Here is a 20,434-nt window from a genome sequence, read left to right as displayed (position 1 = left end):
AAGCAGGACCCACCAGACAGCATTCAGCCCAGAACATATCAGTTCCTGGGGCAAATGATTCAACTTATAGTTTGATAAGTGAGCAATTCATCCAAAACATAGTTTAGTCAAAGAACGTAAAACGAAAGATGGGGGGGGGGGGGGGCAAATGGAGTCAGGAAAATCAATCCAAAAAAATAAAACAAGGTCATGTGTTAGAAGAGAAAATACATCAATGCTTAAGATTTAATGGGACAACTATTTTTGTGAAGGAATAACTATGAAAACATAAGAAGGGAAAAGATAAATTCACATCTGTCAAAACTTAACAGAAAACTAGAGTGACTCTGGAAAACAAAGAATAATGTACCAGAAATATTATTCTTATTTTGCTGCATTTAATGGCAAATTAAAATGTTGCTAAATTATTTATTGCCAGAGTAATTCATTTATTTGGCAATTTATTTCTGAATCTATCTTTAATGATGACAAGATTGGCGCTCCGTACAAAAATGCCCCAGAGGATTTTTCATGAAAGCTGATCTCTCTGAAGCAGTTTCCATGTCCCCTTATCTTAAAGTCATTACAAGTTTTTCTTCATGCAAAACGGACCCAGACGAGCTCACAGACACTTCAGTCCAACTGCCTTCACTTTGGTAGCGGAGCTCTGTTAGACTCAGAGAGACTTTCAGAGTCACTGCCTGAAGCTGCTGTCAAACACGAGGTAAGAAAACTCTTTCTGGATTTGGATTTTATCTTACATTCAATCTTCTTCCATACAGTGGTGTTTTAGATATGGTCTGCTTTTTGTAGATTACCATAAAATAATGTAAAACAGTAAGTCTTATGTTTTAACTGACAATGTGACTTTGTGTATTCTGCTTTTGACAGATTTTACACAAAGATGACTCAGATAAACATCAGTTATGTTACCAGCAAAGTCCCAGAAGAGCCGGTTGAACCGTGTTCCAGGGATGATGATAACAAAGTGGGAGCATATCTGTCTTACATTTACTACTTCATGTTTGTCTTCAGTGTTATCACCAACCTGCTGGTTCTGGTTGTCATCCACCGGTGAGTAAACCACCAAATTAAAACGAGGTGAACTTGAGGCATCCATAAATTTGCCAGACACTACTGTAAAACCTTAGAAGAAAAATAATTGAGATTAATAAATGTTCGATCTTCCTGTTTGGCTGCATTTCTTGTCTTCACATGAAGTGTTTTTATTTTGAATGGAACCACCTACTATTTTCAGCTTTTGTGGTGCAAAGTCATGCTTCCTTTAAGGCGCACAAAGTTTATAGGAAATATAATATACATCAATTCAAACTTTTATCATAATTTCTTACCTAAATATCAAACATTTACATTGAGTAAAAAGTAGGGCTGTCAACATTGATGCGCCAACACGTACGATAAATCTGAAAATTTTAAGTCGTTAACATTACATGACTCAGATTAATCAAACTACTATTCTGACTGAAAAGCTTACTTAGTTCACAGCAGCGCATTACGGGCTCGACACATTGAGTGAAAGACAAAAGTTTTCTGCGAGAGCAGAGAGCAACAAAAGTTGAAAACATTTAAACCCTTTTGTTGCGTTGCTGCGTGGAAAGCAATGTGTAAGCTCAAAATCTTATGAGCACAATTTACTCCTGCCACTCAGCTGTATGAGGACTTGCCACCTCATCGCACAATTTCTTAGGAAATGAATGGAGAGGGATATTTTTAAATGAACGTTTTAAAACAAAATAACTTCCTTTAAACCAGTGTTTCTCAATTATTTTCTGTCATGCCCCACCCCCTCTACGGATCATAGTTGTTTTTTCACAACACACCAGAGCCCCTCCTTCCCCAGAATTGAAATACTATTGTGAATCTATTCATATTAAATAATTTATCATACAAACCACTGGCTCCAGCATTGTATGATCTTATTATCAAAACCGCTGTTTTATTGTTCTAACTCTCAAAATAATTTCCAAAATCAGTATATTAATTGAATCAGTAGCATTTAATCAAGACTACTCGGTTTGAAAGAGGAAAGTGTAAATCATTCACTGGGATGTGTACTTTTAGACTTAACACAGTAAAACTTTTTACAACTGTAAGCATTGATTACTTGTTAGCTTCTTCAGTTTAGTTTTTCACAAGGTGTATATTTAACATTTATTGTAGAAAAAATTGCAGCAATATTCCAGCTTGTCAGATAAGAGATGAAAAGTGTGTAACATTTTGCATTAACAATAAAAAGATAGGTTTTGTCTATTTCCTGGCCGTTTTCTGCAAGTTGCTTGCTTATGATGGAGTATAAGAGCCAGGCTCTGAGTTTTTGATTTGCGTTTTAAATATGAGTAAAGTTGGACAAGAATATACTGGTAAATTTAGAACTTTTCACCATAGTGCGCTAAATTGCAGAATACTGGGGGTCTTGTAAGGTTATAGTTGGTGTTGGTTTAACAAATGAGTAAATACTAAATGTTTCAGCACACCAGAAGCAAATTTTCAGCCGCAGGACTTTGAAACTATTGTTTAAACAACTTTTTACTGAATAGAAAGAATCAGACTTGCTGGTTACATACACTCTATCAAAGCTTTTTAATTTAACAACTTTCTTCCGGCAACATTGCGTCTTTATTCTGCCAATATTTAAACTATTCTGCTAATACGACTTAGTTCTCATAGTATTATGACTGTATTCTTGTATTTGAAAATAAAAATCTTAATTTGGCCATAAAACTCAGTCATACTTGCTTTACTGACCTCTGCTGCCGTTTTTCTTTTCACTGTCAAACTTCTCCATCTCTCCTCCCTGACAGTAGATATATTTCAATATGTCGATGCTATTTGCTCCGTTTTTTTTTTCTCCGCTCTGTTCTGTGTAGCTACTTCTGCTGCCCTGAACAGGCAGCCTGTTGGTTAGTTTGAACACTGCTGCCATCTAGTGAGGGAGGCTTGTTTCTCAGTGAAGCATTAAGACAATTACCATTTAAAATCCTGCTTCTGGCCCACCACCACACTTCGCCACATGCTCCTGGGGTGGGGTGGGGGGGTGAACCCCACTATTTGAGAAGTTGTGCTTTAAACCTTCTTGCATATGAAAACCTAGAAAACTGAAAATCTTCAGACACGTTTGGTCTGACATACGTCTAATCATGTGTCAGACCAAACAACTGTGTGCATATTTACATTTCAAGTGCTGAACAGTATGAATACAGTATGAATATGAATGTTCAGTATGAATACTGAACAGCAAGTTCAGTAAATGCAAGAACCAGACAGGATCCAAATATTACAGAGCTCTGAATCTTTTTCATATGTGCACATCTTCAAAAAAAAACTTTGTTACAGTTTCACAAAAAGACATGAATTCAACCTTTCTCAACCATCAGCAGGAAAGAGAGTGTCTCCCCCTGATCCAAGCCACCCAGCTTTTAAAGCATTAGCTCATACCAGGTCTGATTACAGGGTGGAGACAGCATTTACATTTCCAGACAGAAAATACACATACGTACTCAACTATATTTCTGGAAAAATATTTACATAATTAGAATTAACTTTAACAACTTCAAAACTAAAACAAAGCAAACAATTTGGGCCCAAACAAAATCAAAAGTGTCTCCCCTCCCTCTCAAACAATGTAGACTTTCCTAGTGAGGCTGATTGAAAACACCAGGTTCTTGTCAGCACTGCTCATGGACGCGCTTCCATGGCAACACATGACCAGATGACCTCAAAGAAAAGGAGAGAATGATTAGAACAAAATCTTAAATAAATCAGGTTTACACTTTTCTCTAAAAACAAAAACAATACATTTACCAGTTAAATTTGTTAGAATATGGAAAGTTCAAAATACAGCAGCTGTTAGTGAGGGAGTAAAACCCTCAAAAACACATTTTTGAAATCGTCCATACAGTGGGGGTTTTGATATGGACTACAGTGTTGTGGTCAAGACCACCTAACCCGAGACCAAGACAAGACCAAGACCAGAGTGTATCAAAACCGAGACAAGACCAAGACTTTTAGGGTTCGAGACCAAGTCAAGACCAAGACCAGCGGCCCACGCTACATGATACAATAAAATGTAGAATATGATCAAAATTACTTCTCAAATTGATCTGAAAGATTCATATTCCCATAAAAACACCTAGATATTAAATACTTAATAAATTTAATCAATATTAAAAGCAGTACAAACTCTTGGTTCTGCTATGCTTCCATCTCTGTGCTACGATCTGCGGTGGTCTCTTCCCATCCCTAAATAGATAACACCCTGGGTGTTTGTCCATGTTGCTCTGTTCTATCAGGTCAACATACGCTGTCAGATCGTCATAGCTTAGCACAAACTCACGGCTATATCTGTCAGACACGTCATTACCATATAATTTTATTTAATTAGCAACAGAGAATCATGACATAGATCATCATACTCTTTATTAACACTTGTATGGCATCCTGACTTAGCGGTTAAGCAGGTTAATGAGTTTTACACGGGCGTGTGTTGTAGTTGACTGCAGCTGCAACCAGACCCTGCTTTAAATACACTTTGAAACCACGACAACGCATGTATATCTATATAGTTATCATTGAAAACAATTTAATGACTTATTTTCGTCATAACTTGTTGCGTATGGTGAACTGACAACTCCTCTGACTGTCGGACTTCTTAATGCGCATCCTTCTTAATGCGCATCCGCAGGCATGGCACTCACTGCATGTATGTTATTCTGACAGTGTATGGTAATCTCATAGAACGACTCTCAGGACTCCAGTTCTATCTAATAAATAAAGAGACGAGCAGATGAATCGTACTGTTCCTGAATGTCGCATCACTATATTGCAGACTTTTGGACACAGGTTGTCCCATATTTGTGACAAGTCAGTCAACACCTCCGCACAATAATTCAGCGCAGTGAGTGACAACTTTTTTTCATCACAATGCTTATGTGTCTCTATACAGCTAGCTTTGCTAACATCACGTCAACGTAGCTTACCTTTCTTTGAGCTACTTTTCTAAGTGACGAAAAAAGTTAGACGTCCCCAAAGTCTGTGAAAGCGAAGAGCTGCTGAGTTAGCTGTGGCCATCGGATTTCTTCTGATTTATGCAGCAATATTCCATTACTGACGATTAGACTGACATCTTCTGCCGCTGAGAGGAAACCACTGCGCATATCTTGAAGCGCCGCGTGCGAGTGAAAGGTGGGGAGTGGGAGGGGAAGAAACAGAAACACGTTATTGGTTGGATTTTAATCGGTGCGTTTTGCATCCTGTTAAGGAAGAATAATATCTAAATTAATTAACTTTGGAAAAAGTTTGGCTCTCTCTTCCTCTGGATCCCAGGTCCTCTCGGCGAGCCACGTGTGGCCACAAGGAAAACAACAATGCGTGTTGACGTCACAGAATTACAGAGTTTAATCCAATATAAGACAATGTATAAACTTACACCAGAAACTGCAGAACAACGGAGACATACATTCATTTACCTGACATAAATGGAAAGAAGAAGAAAAGCAAAGACGTGCAAAGACATCTTTTGAGAGTTGCAAGAACAAATCTGATTTGTTACTTCTGTGTAGAAAGTTTTATAGTAAAAGGCGTATTCTTATCTTTAATTTATTCAAACAAGGCGTATCTTTGCTCATCCAACCAGGAGCTATCTCTGACCCTCTATCTGAAGCCAGAAACTCCTGCCGTGTTTACGGCCTTTCACAGATGAGTGTGAAAAGCTACAACTTCTCCTGTATTGTTTTCCACACAGACAAAAGGCAGTTCAAAAGATCCTAGCAAACCATCTGCTGTAACTACAGGTAACATAAAGTCAATAGGCCAGAATAAGTTACTGATTTCAAAACCACAATTAGGGCATTTGAATCAAGACATGCTAAGTTTTAAAACTAGCTTATTTTAAATTTGTTTTTTCAACAATCCACTGAAAGCAAATATGTTAACCAATAAACTGGATAGTGTGCTGCATGTTTAGTGATATTTTCACAGTTGCGGTCTCTACTGGTCTTGAAATAAAATGCCGAGTCCTCAGCGCCCGAGACCGAGACAAGACCGAGACCAAATGCGGTCGAGTCCGAGACGAGACCGAGACCATCAAAAAATGGTCTCGAGACCAAGACCGATCTTGAGTACTACAACACTGATGGAATATATGGGTAGCTACTCAGGGCAGCATGAGAAAGGGGTGAGTTTATCACAAACACAACAGTTTTTTGTCAATTGTGCCACAAACAAGTTTTCAAGTACTTGTGTGAATGTGTAGTGGAATAAGTTTCCCTTCGTTGCTGTTGAGTACTAGGAGAAAACATTACTGGCTTTCTGCTACAAAACAAACAAACAAACAAACAAACAGATAATTGATTGCATCTTAACTGGTTAGAGGGTGGTAGAAGAAGGGACTTTTCCCAGGGCAACATTCCTGAAACAACCAGGACTGCCATGCATATTTATTTCAAACTTTGTATTTCAAACGAAGCTGAAGTTGGTTTCCATTTCCAGCTTCCAATAGCTAAAGGGCGATTCCACTTAATTTTTCACTACTTTCCGCATCTTTAATCAACTCTAGTTTAAAAACTACTACACCTAGAGACTTGAAACCTGGACTACATTATTCTGCTCTAATAGCAGAATATTTAAAACCATGTTTGGGATTTGTGAAACTTTTTCCTGATTTGTGAAAACTCAATAAAGTTAGATTTTCACCATTTTTTTTGGCACCTCTTTCATTACTACAACTGCTCTAATTAAAAAACTACAACTCCTAGACTCTTCAAACCTGGAATAGATTATTCTCCCCTTCAAGCTGGATATTTAAAACCATGTTTAGGATTTATGAAACTTTTTCTGATTTGTGAAAACTCAGTAAAATTCGAATTTCACCATTTTTTTCATTTGGATCATCATAGACCTGCTCTAATTAAAAAACTACTACAGCTAGACACTTCAAATCTGGACTAGATTATTCTTCTCTAATAGCAGAATATTTAGAACCATGTTTGGGATTTGTGAAACTTTTTTCTGATTTGTGAAACTTCAAAAAAGGGCAATTTTGCCCTATTTTTCGGTCTCGATCACACAGGAGCTGCTCTAATTCCAAAACTACAAGACCTAGACTCTTCAAACCTGGACTATATTGTTGTGCTCTAATAGCAGAATATTTTAATCCATGTTTGGAATTTGTGAAACCTTTATGTGATTTGTGAAACTTCACTAAAGATCAGATTACTAGTGATGGGTAAATGAGGCGTCATGAGGTGTTTCGACTCATAGCAACACTGTACTGATACTGTGTCGATACTGTGTCGCTCAATACTGACACCTGCTGGACATTAAAAATTCCTACAGGCAACGTAGTGATTTGATGACCTAGTCTATACAATAAGATTTAAGTCTTTGTATTTTATTGAATATTATATGTTGTATTATGTCATATCTTCAGTTACATTTAAAATATATTTGATATACAGTCAATAAAGAATGTGAATATGTACCATAAAGTGAAAATTTAAGTGAATGTGTTTGGAATATGGACTGTTTTTTCCACACATTTTTATTTTAAAAAAAGTTTTTACAACATTTTTGAAATTTAGCCTGTTACGCTTTTTTGACAAAACTTCTCCTGCTGTAGAAAAAAATTAAGTAAACATTACATAACATTACATTTACAGAATATTTTTCTTAGGGGTTGCGTTCCGAAAATAACCCGTGATAGGCGAAATCCGTGAAGTAGTTATAGAGGAATTTAAAGGTGCTATACTCATGAAATGAGTTCCTTTCTGACTTGTAGGTCAGATTGACCCAGTACATTTAACACAGTACATTTCTTTTCAGTCAAAACGTATCTTAATGTGAATCAACCAACAACATGCCTTTTAACTATTAGTAGAATTATATTCCTCTACATAATTACCTTCATTTTTACAGTTATTACACAGCATAAATAAATACTTTACATTGAAACCAAAGAACAAAACCTGTTTTCAGGTCAGCGGATGTGCGTGTGCATCAATCGGGCCTTAATGTGATCCGCAGTCATGTCATTAAAGCGTCTCCTCCAACCTGCCCCGCGAGATTCACAGCTGTATCTACAGCAGAGCGATGGATCTCATCAAACGAGCCTCCAGTCGGGTTTTTCGCTGCCTCTGGCCACAGTTTTTTTTTTTTTTTTTTTTTTTTTTTCCAGGAGACATCGAAAGTTTCAGTTTCCATCTCCTGAGTGGCTAATCTGTATTAAACACCGTAACGTTATTGGCACTCAGGTAGCGCGGAGACTGTTTTTAACAATCATATGGTCAATCAGGACGAAGAACACTGTGGAAAAAAAACTGCACAAAAAAATCTGCGAAGCAGCGATACCGTGAAAAGTGAACCGCGTTATAGCGAAGGATCACTGTATATGAAATAATTTATAAAACGCAACTGAGTAATTTGTAGAATGGCTGTATATCAGAGTTTATTCTAGGTGTATCTGGGACTTCATTCTCATGCCTCATGATGCCTCAGCATTCAGGAGGAGGATTTATTTAAATAAGAGCTTAGTTAAACAAATGCGACACTTAACCTGCAGAACATAATATGAAAGTAAACTAAGAGTCAGTTTCAGCTGAATTTGGGTTCAGATAGATCAAGTAGAAACTGACAAGAACCGGATGAAACGACAAAAACGAAAACAAATTTATTTTCCAGTATAAGATCAAAATGGTCCCACTCTGCGGAACCTTTCCTTTGAAGCTGCTCCGTAGTTGATGCTGTAAAAGATCAAGAATTTGTTTGGCAAATGCTTTTGACAGATTGACAGATTCGCTTCCTTATAAACACAGTTTGGCATCCAGCGTCATTTTGAAACAGTTCCTGTATTGGTCACGTGACTAGCTGAAACCAATACGCGCACCGACACGAGTGTTGGTCTATGAGGCTTGATACATGCGCCGACGCATCGGTGTTGCTGGACCCATCACTACAGATTACTATTCATATATGTTCCATGCAGTTTTTTTCAAATTCAATTCTAATTCAAAACCACTTTATCAATCCCAATGGGAAATAAAATGTTGCTGTAACTCATTAATTTTTCAGAGTTATTGTAGATGGTGATGGCTGTTGGAAGGAAAGATCTTTTGCAGGCGTCTGTTAAGTGAAGTTTCACAAATCAGAAAAAGGTTTCACAAATCACAAAAATGATTCTAAATATTCTATTAGAGAAGAATAAATTAGTCCAAGTTTGAAGAGTCTAGGAGTTGTAGATTTGGAATTAGAGCAGTTCTCGTGTGACCGAGATAAAAAAAAAAGTGATGATATCGCACTTTTTAGGAAGTTTCACAAATCAGAAAAAGGTTTCACAAATCAAAGCATACATTTAGATGATATTGGCGTGGTTACCTCCAAACATGTCGACTGGCCTTCACAACAAAGAGTCCAATCTTTGTCTCATCGGGCTGGAGAATCTTGTTTCTCCTGGTCTGAGAGTCCTTGAGGTACGGAGCTTTCACAGTCACCACATGACTGGAGTGGCACTGAGCTGCCCAATGCTGCTTGCATCTTCAACTTTCCTGGGGTTTGGAACAATTTAACTTCAGGAAGTCTGTGCTATGGTTGTAGCAGTGGGTGAAAATTTGCATAATTTGTCTCAAAATGTTTGACAAGAAGGAATAAAGAATAACTTTTATTCACGTATCATATCTAAAATTGTGAGTTCCAAACAATCCATAACTTAATTTAAATTTCTGGCCAACTTTCACACAAGTCTTTTGTGAAATGTACTTCAGACTTGTGTAAAATTAAACCCACTGATCAGTGTTGTGTTCAAGACCACCTAACCCGAGACCAAGACAAGACCAAGACCAGAGTGTATCGAGACCGAGACAAGACCAAGACTTTTAGGGTCCGAGACCAAGTCAAGACCAAGACCGAGGGGAGTCGAGACCGAGTCAAGACCAAGACCAGCGGCCCACGCTACATGACACAATAAAATGTAAAATATGATCGAAATTGCTTCTCAAAATAATCTGAAAGATCCATATTACCATAAAACACCTAGATATTAAATACTTAATACATTTTACCAATATTAAATATTCCATTTATGTGCTAAAAAGTGTGATGGTCTCGTGCCATCCCTAAAAACATAACGCCCTGGGCATTTGCCCATATTTCTCATATAAGAAACCACCACTGTCTGCACCATTAAACATAGCAATTGAGGCAATGCCCTGACGGTAAATAACGCTCAACTATGAACACTGACCAAGGACCAACAAGCAAGAAGTAACCAAACAGAAGGCGCTCATCGTGACTGTTTTCACTCTCTATCCTAGTACATGAAGCCTGGTAGTCTGACACCATGGCAGACATTACAGCTGCCACTTTGAACAAAACCAATCAAAGAGCAATGTGCATGCTCTGCGTGCTCTTTCGTTCTTGTGTTTTAGTTATTTGTTAATTTAAATATTAACGTACATAATAAAATAAAATAATAATGCAGTGTACACAGAGCATTACAAGAACAAAGAACGGGTGTTCTGTCAGGTCAGTCAGTGTGTTGTAGCTGACTCCAGCTGCAGCCAGACCCTGCTTTAAATACACTTTGAAACCATGACAACACATGTCTATATAGTTATCATTGAAAACAATTTAATGACTTATGTTCATCATAACTTGCTGCGTATGGTGGACTGACAACTCCTCTGACGGTCGGATTTCTTAATGCTTAATGCATGTATGCTATCCTGACAGCGTATGGCTATCTGATAGAACAACGGCTCTCAGTGACACTCCAGTCCTATCTAATAAGTAAAGAGCCGTGGAGAAGAATCGACTGTTTCTGAATGTCACCTCACTATATTGCAGACTTTTGGACATAGCGTTGTCTCATAATGCGACAAGTCAGTCAACACCTCCGCACAATAATTCAGCACAGTGAGTGATAACATTTTTCATCACAATGCTTATGTGTCTCTGTACAGCTAGCTTTGCTAACATCACGTTAACGGAGCTTACCTTCTTTGAGCTACTTTTCTAAGTGATGAAAAAAGTTAGACGTTGTCCCCACCATCTGTGAAAGCGAAGCGCTGCTGAGTTAGCTGTGGCCATCGGATTTCTTACTGTTTATGCAGCGCTATTATATTACTGACGATTAGACAAACATTTTCTGCTGCTGAGAGGAAACCACTGTGCATGTCCTGGAGCGCGTGGAAAGTGGGGAGGGGAGGCGGAGGGAGAGTAAAAGGTGGGGAGGGGAGGGAGAGTAAAAGGTGGGGAGGGGAGGGGAGGGGGGAGTAACAGAAACAGTAGTTGCTTGGATTTTAATCGGTGCGTTTTGCATCCACTGAAAACAAAGATGTTAACAAATGAAGTGGACAGTATGCTGCACGTTTAGTGATATTTTCACAGTTGCGGTCTTGACTGGTCTTGAAATAAAATGCCGAGTCCTCAGCGCCCGAGACCGAGACAAGACCGAGACCAAATGTGGTCGAGTCCGAGACGAGACCGAGACCATCAAAAAATGGTCTTAAGACCGGTCTTAAGACCAAGACCAACTTCGAGTACCACAACACTGCCACTGATAATAATTTGTGCTCAGACTATTGGCAAATTTATGCTTACACCAAAATAACACCTTATCATCTTCCCTCCAGGTTTGAGAAGCTGTACACTGTGATCAACATCTTGCTGGTCAACCTGGTGGCGTCCTCCCTGATCTTCATAAGCAGCCTTCCCATTGTGGCCGCCTACATGCAGATGTCTGACTGGAGTTTTGGCTCAGCTACGTGCAAGATCGTCTTCAGTGCCTATTACCTGGGTTTTTACAGTTCTGTTTTCTTTTTAACTCTGCTAACATTTGACCGTTACCTTGCTTTTGTACATTTTATGCCAGTAGTACATGTAAGGAGTCGACGCAATGCTATCATATCTTGTGCAGTGGTGTGGGTGATCAGTGGTTTGGCTTGTGTCCTGCCAATGATCCTTCATGGTGCCTATGAGAAGGACAAAAAAATTCACTGTGAGGAATTTGCTTATAGTGATGGTATGAATGTAGAGAAACTCAAGAAATTTCGATTTCATATTCAGCTTTTTGTCTTCTTGATCCTCCCTCTGGCTATTATTATATTTTGTTACGTTAGGATTGTGGTCACCATTAAAAAATCGCAATCAGGTTCTAAATTCCATGCAGTTAGGGTGATATTTATGATCGTAGTGTTGTTCTTCATCTGCTGGATCCCTTTTAACATTGTAGAACTCCTGCATTATAAATTAGAGTCTGTTTTGAGCTGTGAAGCTAAAAGGAAACTCGGTTACGCTCTTCATGTCACCCGCAACATGGCGTACATTTACTTCTGCATCAGTCCAATGTTTTATACATTTGTAGGAAAAAAATTTCAGAACCATTTCAAACAGCTGCTGGTGAAATGTTTCCCAAGATTATGGGATCATATTTCTTTCAATGCAAACAACACAACAAGAACTCAGCCTTAAGAAGTGAGTTCATCTCTGTGAGTTTGTCGTCATTCACCCCGAGTCAAACCAAATGCAGTACCTTGCAACTGCATTCATGCTTTTTAAACTTCAGGCCATCTTTTCATGCTACAACCACAACCCTCACTCTGACCTAATGCATTGTCATCATACTGAAAATTATTTGAGGATATTGATACTATGCTCATGAGTGTGATAGATTCAAGTATCGAGCAGCTAAACCTATAGATGTTGCCTTTTGAATCGTTTCATTCTGTTGTTTCAGTAGACCTTGAATTGGTATTTCTGTTCTGGTAAAGCTGAAAGGACACTCTTTACCTTAGGCGAGCCAGTGACAATTTTCTGGGTTTCTTTTTGCACAGTTCTGTATAATTTCCCAAGCTTTGAACATGTCAAAAAGAACTCAGCCTTAAGAAGTGAGTTCATCTCTGTGAGTTTGTCGTCATTCACCCCGAGTCAAACCAAATGCAGTACCTTGCAACTGCATTCATGCTTTTTAAACTTCAGCACAATTTTTCATGCTACAACCACAAACGTCACTTTGATCTAATGTATTGTCATCATACTGAAAAATAATTGAGGATATTGGTACTATTTAACATCAAGCATCAACAGCTAAACCCACAGATGCTGCCTTTTGAATCGTTTCGTCCGGCTGTTACAGTAGACCTTGAGTTAGTGTTTATAATTTCTAATTATGCTGAAAGGACACTGAGAATTAATCAGAGCAGCAGGAAAAGAGACCAAAGGTACCTCTGGACAGGCTGCATAGATCCATGATTTATTTACAGGTCTACTGTTTGCCATGCAGTTCACAAACCTTGCTCTTATGGGAGAGTGGCAAGATGGATGACTTTTAAAAGGAAGCTCGCACTGGAAGAAAAGAAAAGTAAAAGCTGAGTAATTTTTGGAATGAGTTTACAGGCAGAGGAAACACGTCTGAGCTGAATGGGTGTTACTGAGAATCTGTGATTAAATGCAAAAGAATTTAAAAAAGTAACTGTCATGGGGCCCTCTGTTGTCATAGGGAACAGATGTCTATCGCATCTCTTCCCTATGTTATACACAGGAGCATATTTGGATTGGGTCTTTAGATGGGAAGCTGTAACTCCTGTTCAAACCTGATGAAGACAACAAACTCCAGGCTAATTTTCAATAACTGCTGGAGTTAACATGCTTACTTTGTATCATACAGTAATGACTTTATTCATTAATATAATCTTATGAATCTTGGTGTTTTGGTTTTCATGTGTTGTTTAGGGTGCTATGTTCAGTGACATAACAATCAGCAAAAATATCTAACAGAAATCATCAACAAGAAAAGCTTAAGCAGCAACAAACTGATATATTACATCTTGGTTGTGCTTTGTATATAAACCCACTTTATTATCATTGATGAAAAAATGTTGCATCTGTATTATAATGAAATTAACATTTAAATTATTTACAGGCATCCAGCAATAGTTATATTCTGTTTTTTTTTTTCTGTCTACCGTGTGCTGAACAACTTGTATCATGACGTTCTATAATGTTTGTTTTTTTTCTTTTGGTATGCAGTATATAGTAAATGAAGATGTACATAAATCATAAATGTTCCTATTGCCCTAAGCTATTAATATGTATGGATATAATTTGTTCATTTATTTTTGCTCCTGATATTAAATAAATATGTTTAAAACAGTCTTTTATCATGACTTGTTTTCTTAACCGTAATATTACTGGGGATTCCAGGAGAAATTAACTTCAGTCATGGTCTTTTTTTAATGCAAAACGAAAAAAAAATGTAGAAATCAGAAAATGACGAAAATGAGGAGAACCAAATGGAGGAAGAGGACAGAGTTGGTCAGGAGCTGGTGTTTTGCTGCTGCTGCCTTCAGCTTCATAAATGAAACGATGAATGACGTGTACCTCTGGTCGGACTGTGTGATCCGGCTAGTTCTGTAGCTCTGTGTCCGGTCTGGTAACAACTGTTTGGTCTGTCTGGTCTTTGTCCGGCGTCGGTCTGTGATTTCACATTCAGTACATGTGTTCTGATGGTCTGTGCTACCCAGTGGCAGTAGCAAAAGATCCGCAACCATCTAAACAAGCTCCCAGCGCTGCCTATCTCTGATGCTTTTCCTGGCGGCTGTAGCTCTGTGTCCGGTCCGGTGACAGCTGTTGGTTCGGTGTTGGTCCATGGTTTCACATTCAGTACCGGCGGCATTAGCAATAGCTCTTTTAACATTTAAAAGAGCTCCCAGCACTGTCTGTCTCTGATATTTCTTCTAGCGTTTTTCACTTGCTAGCCACTGTTGGGGTTTAGGCACCTTAAAAAAGGTCGGCACTACATTTGTTTTTAGCTCGTTAAGGTAACGATCACCTGTTAGACCCTTCCACTTTGGCTCATACAAATCTGTCTTCTGGAGAGAAATGTTGAGGTCACAAATAGAACTTTTGGAAGTTGTGTTCAGCTCTCTCCCACTGTGCTCTAATTTTCTTCTCATATGGAAAGTGAACCAGACTCACCACTCGCTGTTTGTTTTTTTAATAACAGCCAACACTGACACAGTGTGGCTTATCTAAAATTAGAGTTAAACCAAACACAACATGATAAACAACAACTCAGGTAAAGTTAGCCTTCCGGTGGTCACTCTGTAGATTCCAGTATAGAACAGACCACAACATGTCATCAACAGATGACGACCTCCATGGGTGAAAAATATAACAAATGGTATACATTTTTTGAAGTAATCATGAGTTTTGTCATATCACAAGCAGCGATTTTTTAGATAAAAGGAAAATTACATTATATTTTTGCCAAAATGTCCTACCAATCATAGATCCCTTTAAGGGAAGTAATGCACAATTGGTGGAATGAGTCTGAGTCTTGTTGCGACTTTTTCGGTCTGCTCTCGCTGAAGGAATGGTGGAACGGCAGTCGGATAGCTAACCACCAGAGGTTTCACTACTCCTCGTCTCTCTTTCCTACCAAAGGAAATACAATACAAAACTAAAGCCTTGGGGTTGGATGATGGACCTTACAGGAATGTGAAGCAGTACTGTGCTATGCTGCTAACCCAGTTCATTTGATATCAGACCTCAAGTGTTAATGCAATAGAGAAACAAAGGACTTTGATAATGGGGATTGGCTAAATGAGGTATAATGTGTTGTTTTGGACAAAAACACTCAAATAATATCACTGGGGTAAAAAAAAACTAACTCTTTTGCTGTTAATCAAGATTGGTTTGGATACATTTTTTGCCTTACTGGATGAAATTATTCGACAAAGTGAAAGAACTGTCTGCGCAGAGCCTTACATCCTCTGAGTACAAAATTCATGCAAAGATTCTGAAGGCTGAAGTTAATTATATTTTTTCATGTTGCAACAATTGTAAAAAGTCTTTGAGTTGCAACTACACACAACTTCCTTTAGCCCTTTCTTTCACAATGTTATACCAGGTCTTTGAATTCAATATTGTTCAGGCACGTGCATAGGGGGAATCTGGGGGTGCTTGAGCACCTGCCCTTTTTGCTCCTTGCCCCCAAGTGCCCTTTTGGTCAAATTATTATTATTATTATTATTATTATTATTATTTATTTTTTATTTTTTTTTGCTATTATTATTTCCTAAGCCCTCTTCTGACACATAAAAACATGTACTAAAATTATTATTTTTTTTTTTATTTTTTTTTTGTACAACATAATAAGCTGGTCACCTTGTTGCCTTTGACCTTTTGCCCGTGACGCATTGCTTTTCGCGCAGTGAGATAAGGTGGCTAACTGGAGCTCAACGTAGCGAACGTTCCAGATTACAGATCAGTTTTTGGTGAATTAAAAAACCGTTATTGGTGAATAAAGTGGAGTAGACTTGCTACTTGTCAGATGACGGAAAACGTTGAAGTATCGTTTCTGCTTCAGCTCGGAGTAGCAGTTTAAGCAGAGAGGTAATGAAATACAACAGACACTGACAGGCCTCTGTGTCTGGCTTACTCTGAAGAACGACTGAGTGGGAGGAGACAGCCAGGTGAGGAAAAACTGTTCTTAACTATTGATTCTGTATTTTTACCATACAGACATTAGGCTGTTGTTGTTGTGCTACTAGCTAGCTGGTAGCTAACGACTTTGCTAGCAAAGCTAGATAACAAAAAAGCTTCTTCCCTGTGTACGAGGCACATCGCCCGTCCAAAACGTATCATTTCCATAATGAATATATGTCCGATCTTCTAATTTCCTTTGCTACATAATGTATATTGCATTTATTCTAGCTTTAGGTAAACATAGCACTTAAATAAAAGTCCAACAAGGATATTCATTTAGAATTAAAAATAACACACCCTGAATTACCATGATAGATATAATGTGTGTCATTAATGAAGGGGAAAAAACTCAACCCAGACTTTAAGTTTAGGGTCTGGTTCGCAGATTATGAAGTTAAATTTGTTTCCCAATTATTCAATGGAAAAAAAAAAAAAAAAACTAACCTCATTTAAGTAAAATAAAATTGTAATCAAAACTTTTGGAATTGTAATGATTCCTTTAAAAAAAGTTGCTTAAAAGACTTTTTTTTAAAATTAAATAACTAATTTTTACCAACCACAAACTTTTATTTGCACACATCAGAAATCTTTTGTTGTGATTTTAGGTCCTGCCCACGGTATCATGTGAGAATCACAAGCAAAACTTTGAGTCAAACAAAAACTTAGAATAGCAAGAAAAGATTTCTGACAAGCGCAAATAAGTTTGTTTTGCAAAAAAGAAAGTTAACTTCATGAGTCAAAAATGTTTGATTTATTTATTTATTTTTTTTAATTTTAAGCAAAACTCAGAAGGCTTTTCTCATGGTGACATGCATTAACAATTCAATTTTTGCTTTTGTTTTTTTCTGCAGTTCCACGTTAAAGTTTGATGCAGCTCTGCTTTCCTGAATGGACCATCTTCATCTCCACTGCAGTAGCAAACAGGCAGCTCTGTTTTATAGATTACAGTACACTAAAAGGTTGCATTGTGCCCTTGTTTATATTTTTAATTGTCTAATTCTGTAAAGACAAAATATGTCTGGTGGTCTAGCTCTGATTTACATATCTTGCTAAATTGCGGGTTTGAATATTGCAATGCTTTCCTATAATAAAATAGACCTGCAGAAAGAAATTACTAATAAAATATCTTACATATACATAGTGTTATGCTCTACATAGAGATGTTTGTGAGCTTTGATTGTATATCTCACAATTTTGTAATTTATCATTGTTTATTAAACTCTGAAAGCTTTGTGGCTTTGTTAATATTCTGTCCTAGAATGCGGTAAGATGTGCCCTTTTTTTTTTTTGAGCACCTGCCCCTTTAGTGGTCTCTGCACGGCCCTGATATTGTTTATGGATAAATGTTGTATTTCTAAACTGGAAAACTAGCAGCCTGATAAATTATGACTCCCTTTTTTGTTTAAAGTAGATTGTTGGGTGTGTAAGGGTTATTTTGTAGCTGTAGACACCATTTTGCATGAAAAGAACCAGTATGTTTTCAACATGATCATCAAAACCAAAATTATTGTGGTAAACTCAAATCCTTACAGCCTGCATCAACAGATATTCCCTGGAACTTGGAGATGCATATTTGCACTTAATTTTCATGCACAGACAGCAATCTTTTCCAGCATGAACTCAAATATCTGATGCCACATCTATTATTAGACTCCACATTATTCAAACTCCGAGCACGCGAGGTATAAATTAACTTTCATTTTCCAGCCTGTTTCTTGTGACTGGAAATTATATGAACATTTTGGAGTCTCGACTTGCATATGATTGGGAATCTGAGGAGGGAGTGGAATATTGGGGTGACGAGTTCCAATAAAAACGTTAGAGCTTATCACTAAATGTAAATTGTTAAAGGGTTATTAAAAGAGCTGGGATTCCAATAAAGATTACACCGAATAAGGCAAGTCCTGAGAAGCCAGCTCAATGGCAAAAACAAGATCCGTGCAATAAACAGCTATGCCTTGCCAGTAATCAGATACCCTGCCGGAATAATTAGCTGGCCAATGGAAAAGATAAAGGCCACGGACGTTAAGACTCGGAAGCTACTAACCATGCATGGAGGGTTCCACCCCAAATCCAGCACCCTGAGACTGTACACAAGCCGTAAGGAAGGAGGCAGAGGACTAGTGAGTGTGAGAGCCACTGTCCAGGATGAAACATCCAAGATCCATAAATACATAAAATACAAAGCCTCAACGGACGATGTGCTCAGCGAATGTCTCAGACAATGGGGAACAGAAGACGTGCTGGAGGACAAGCCCCTACATGGGATGTACCACCAACGACTGAAGTGGCTGATATCAGGAAATCCTACCAAAGGCTGGAAAAAGCTGGACTCAAGGACAGCACAGAGGCCCTCATCCTGGCTGCACAGGAACAGGCCCTAAACACCAGAGCAATAGAGGCTCAGATCTACCACACCAGACAAGACCCAAGGTGTAGGTTGTGCAAGGAGGCCTCTGAGACAGTCCAGCGCATAACAGCAGGGTGTAAGATGCTGGCAGGGAAAACGTACAAGGAACAACATAACCAAGTGGCGGGCATAGTGTACAGGAACATCTGTGCAGAATATGGACTGGAAGCCCCGAGATTGAAGTGGGGAACACCCCCAAAGGTGGTGGAGAATGACCGAGCTAAGATCCTGTGGGACTTCCAGATCCAGACAGACAAGATGGTAATGGCGAACCAACCGGACATTGTGGTGGTGGATAAAGAACAGAGGAAAGCCGTTGTGGTGGATGTAGCAATACCAAGTGACCACAACATCAGGAAAAAGGAGCATGAGAAACTGGAGAAATACCAGGGCCTCAGAGAGGAACTGGAGAAGGCCTGGAAGGTGAAGACCACAGTGGTGCCTGTGGTCATCGGGACCCTCGGGGCAGTCACCCCCCAACTGAAGCAGTGGCTCAAACAGATCCCAGGAACAACATCAGACATCTCAGTCCAGAAATGTGCAGTTCTAGGCACAGCCAAGATACTGGAGGAGCCCTCAAGCTCCCAGGGCTCTGGTAGAGGACCCGAGCTCAGAAGATGAAAGAGAGAGAGAGAGACCACCCGTGGAGGGTGAGAAGGGAATTTTTTTATTTTTTTTTATATATATAATGTCCATACATACCAGTAAAATAACAATCTTATTTTATTTTTCTTAGATTTATTGTCAGGTATGCCAATCCTTTTGTTTCTTGATCTTTATGAGCTGCACAGCAAAGCTTCCACAACAAATGTGTATAAAATTTTGTGGGTTTTTTGGGATTAACAGAATATCAACAATTTCCCAATGGTGGTGTTTCCATTAAATAAGAAATACAGTCAAAATCACACGTGAATAAGTTCATTCATGAGATAAGTCATCAAAAACATGTACCGTGGCAAGATCCAATTACTTCCTGCTGTCTTCTTTGTTGTTTTCACAATTAGTAATATATATTTGTGGGCAGGTTGCCTTCTTGCAATTGCTTTCCTACTAGCCGGCTAAAATGACCTGAAAAAGTTAAATATATCCTTTTTTTGCTAACTTGGTACCTGACCCAGGTGTACATTTTGAAAATTGCATTTAATTTGGGTTCTAAGCACTTTATTTAACACGTTGCTGATACCCGTTTAGCCTGGGGCAATCCCAGAAAAGGTGATAGTGGTTTGCCTCTGTTGAGCCACATTGCCTCCAGCACTCTGATTTTGCTTCCCTATGCTTCCCTTGATAGGGAATCTTGCAATATATTAGAATATTTTTCCAACAATGCTCCTACTACTCTAGTTGGTAGAGGACCAGTGAAAGCAGCACTCTGCCCATCCTCTTCTGAAATTTCTATTCCAAATTCACACTCTCATCTTTCTTTAATGTGAAACGTATAACCTAGAAAATGGGCTCAAGGAAATCCATTGGAGAAAAAAATAACATGGTCATATCTTAGGAGAGAGAATACATCTATTTTTAAGATTTATAAGGACGAACAAAATCAAA

At 38.4% G+C, this 20,434-nt stretch overlaps 1 protein-coding gene across 1 annotated transcript; it reads left to right on the top strand.

Annotated features, from left to right (window-relative positions):
* Nucleotides 1-520: 520 nt before the first annotated feature.
* Nucleotides 521-14,140, top strand: LOC106913254 (C-C chemokine receptor type 8-like). The gene is made up of 3 exons (XM_088001399.1): nucleotides 521-703; nucleotides 871-1,053; nucleotides 11,622-14,140. The coding sequence occupies exons 2-3, from the start codon at nucleotides 884-886 to the stop codon at nucleotides 12,457-12,459; spliced, it is 1,008 nt and encodes a 335-aa protein (XP_087857525.1). The 5' UTR covers nucleotides 521-703; nucleotides 871-883; the 3' UTR covers nucleotides 12,460-14,140.
* Nucleotides 14,141-20,434: the final 6,294 nt, after the last annotated feature.

The sequence above is a fragment of the Poecilia mexicana genome, unplaced genomic scaffold, assembly GCF_051168715.1.
Source record: "Poecilia mexicana isolate PSO_F unplaced genomic scaffold, ASM5116871v1 scaffold_20, whole genome shotgun sequence".
In the NCBI taxonomy this organism is placed as follows: domain Eukaryota; kingdom Metazoa; phylum Chordata; class Actinopteri; order Cyprinodontiformes; family Poeciliidae; genus Poecilia; species Poecilia mexicana.
Note: the sequence above shows the minus strand (reverse complement) of the source record. Positions and strands in the feature narration are given on the sequence as shown.

Excerpts from the sequence above, each read along its gene's own strand:
- LOC106913254 (XM_088001399.1), top strand. The coding sequence starts at position 884 with ATGACTCAGATAAACATCAGTTATGTTACCAGCAAAGTCCCAGAAGAG. Across the intron at positions 1,054-11,621 it reads GTTCTGGTTGTCATCCACCG|GTTTGAGAAGCTGTACACTG; the intron begins GTGAGTAAACCA and ends TCTTCCCTCCAG.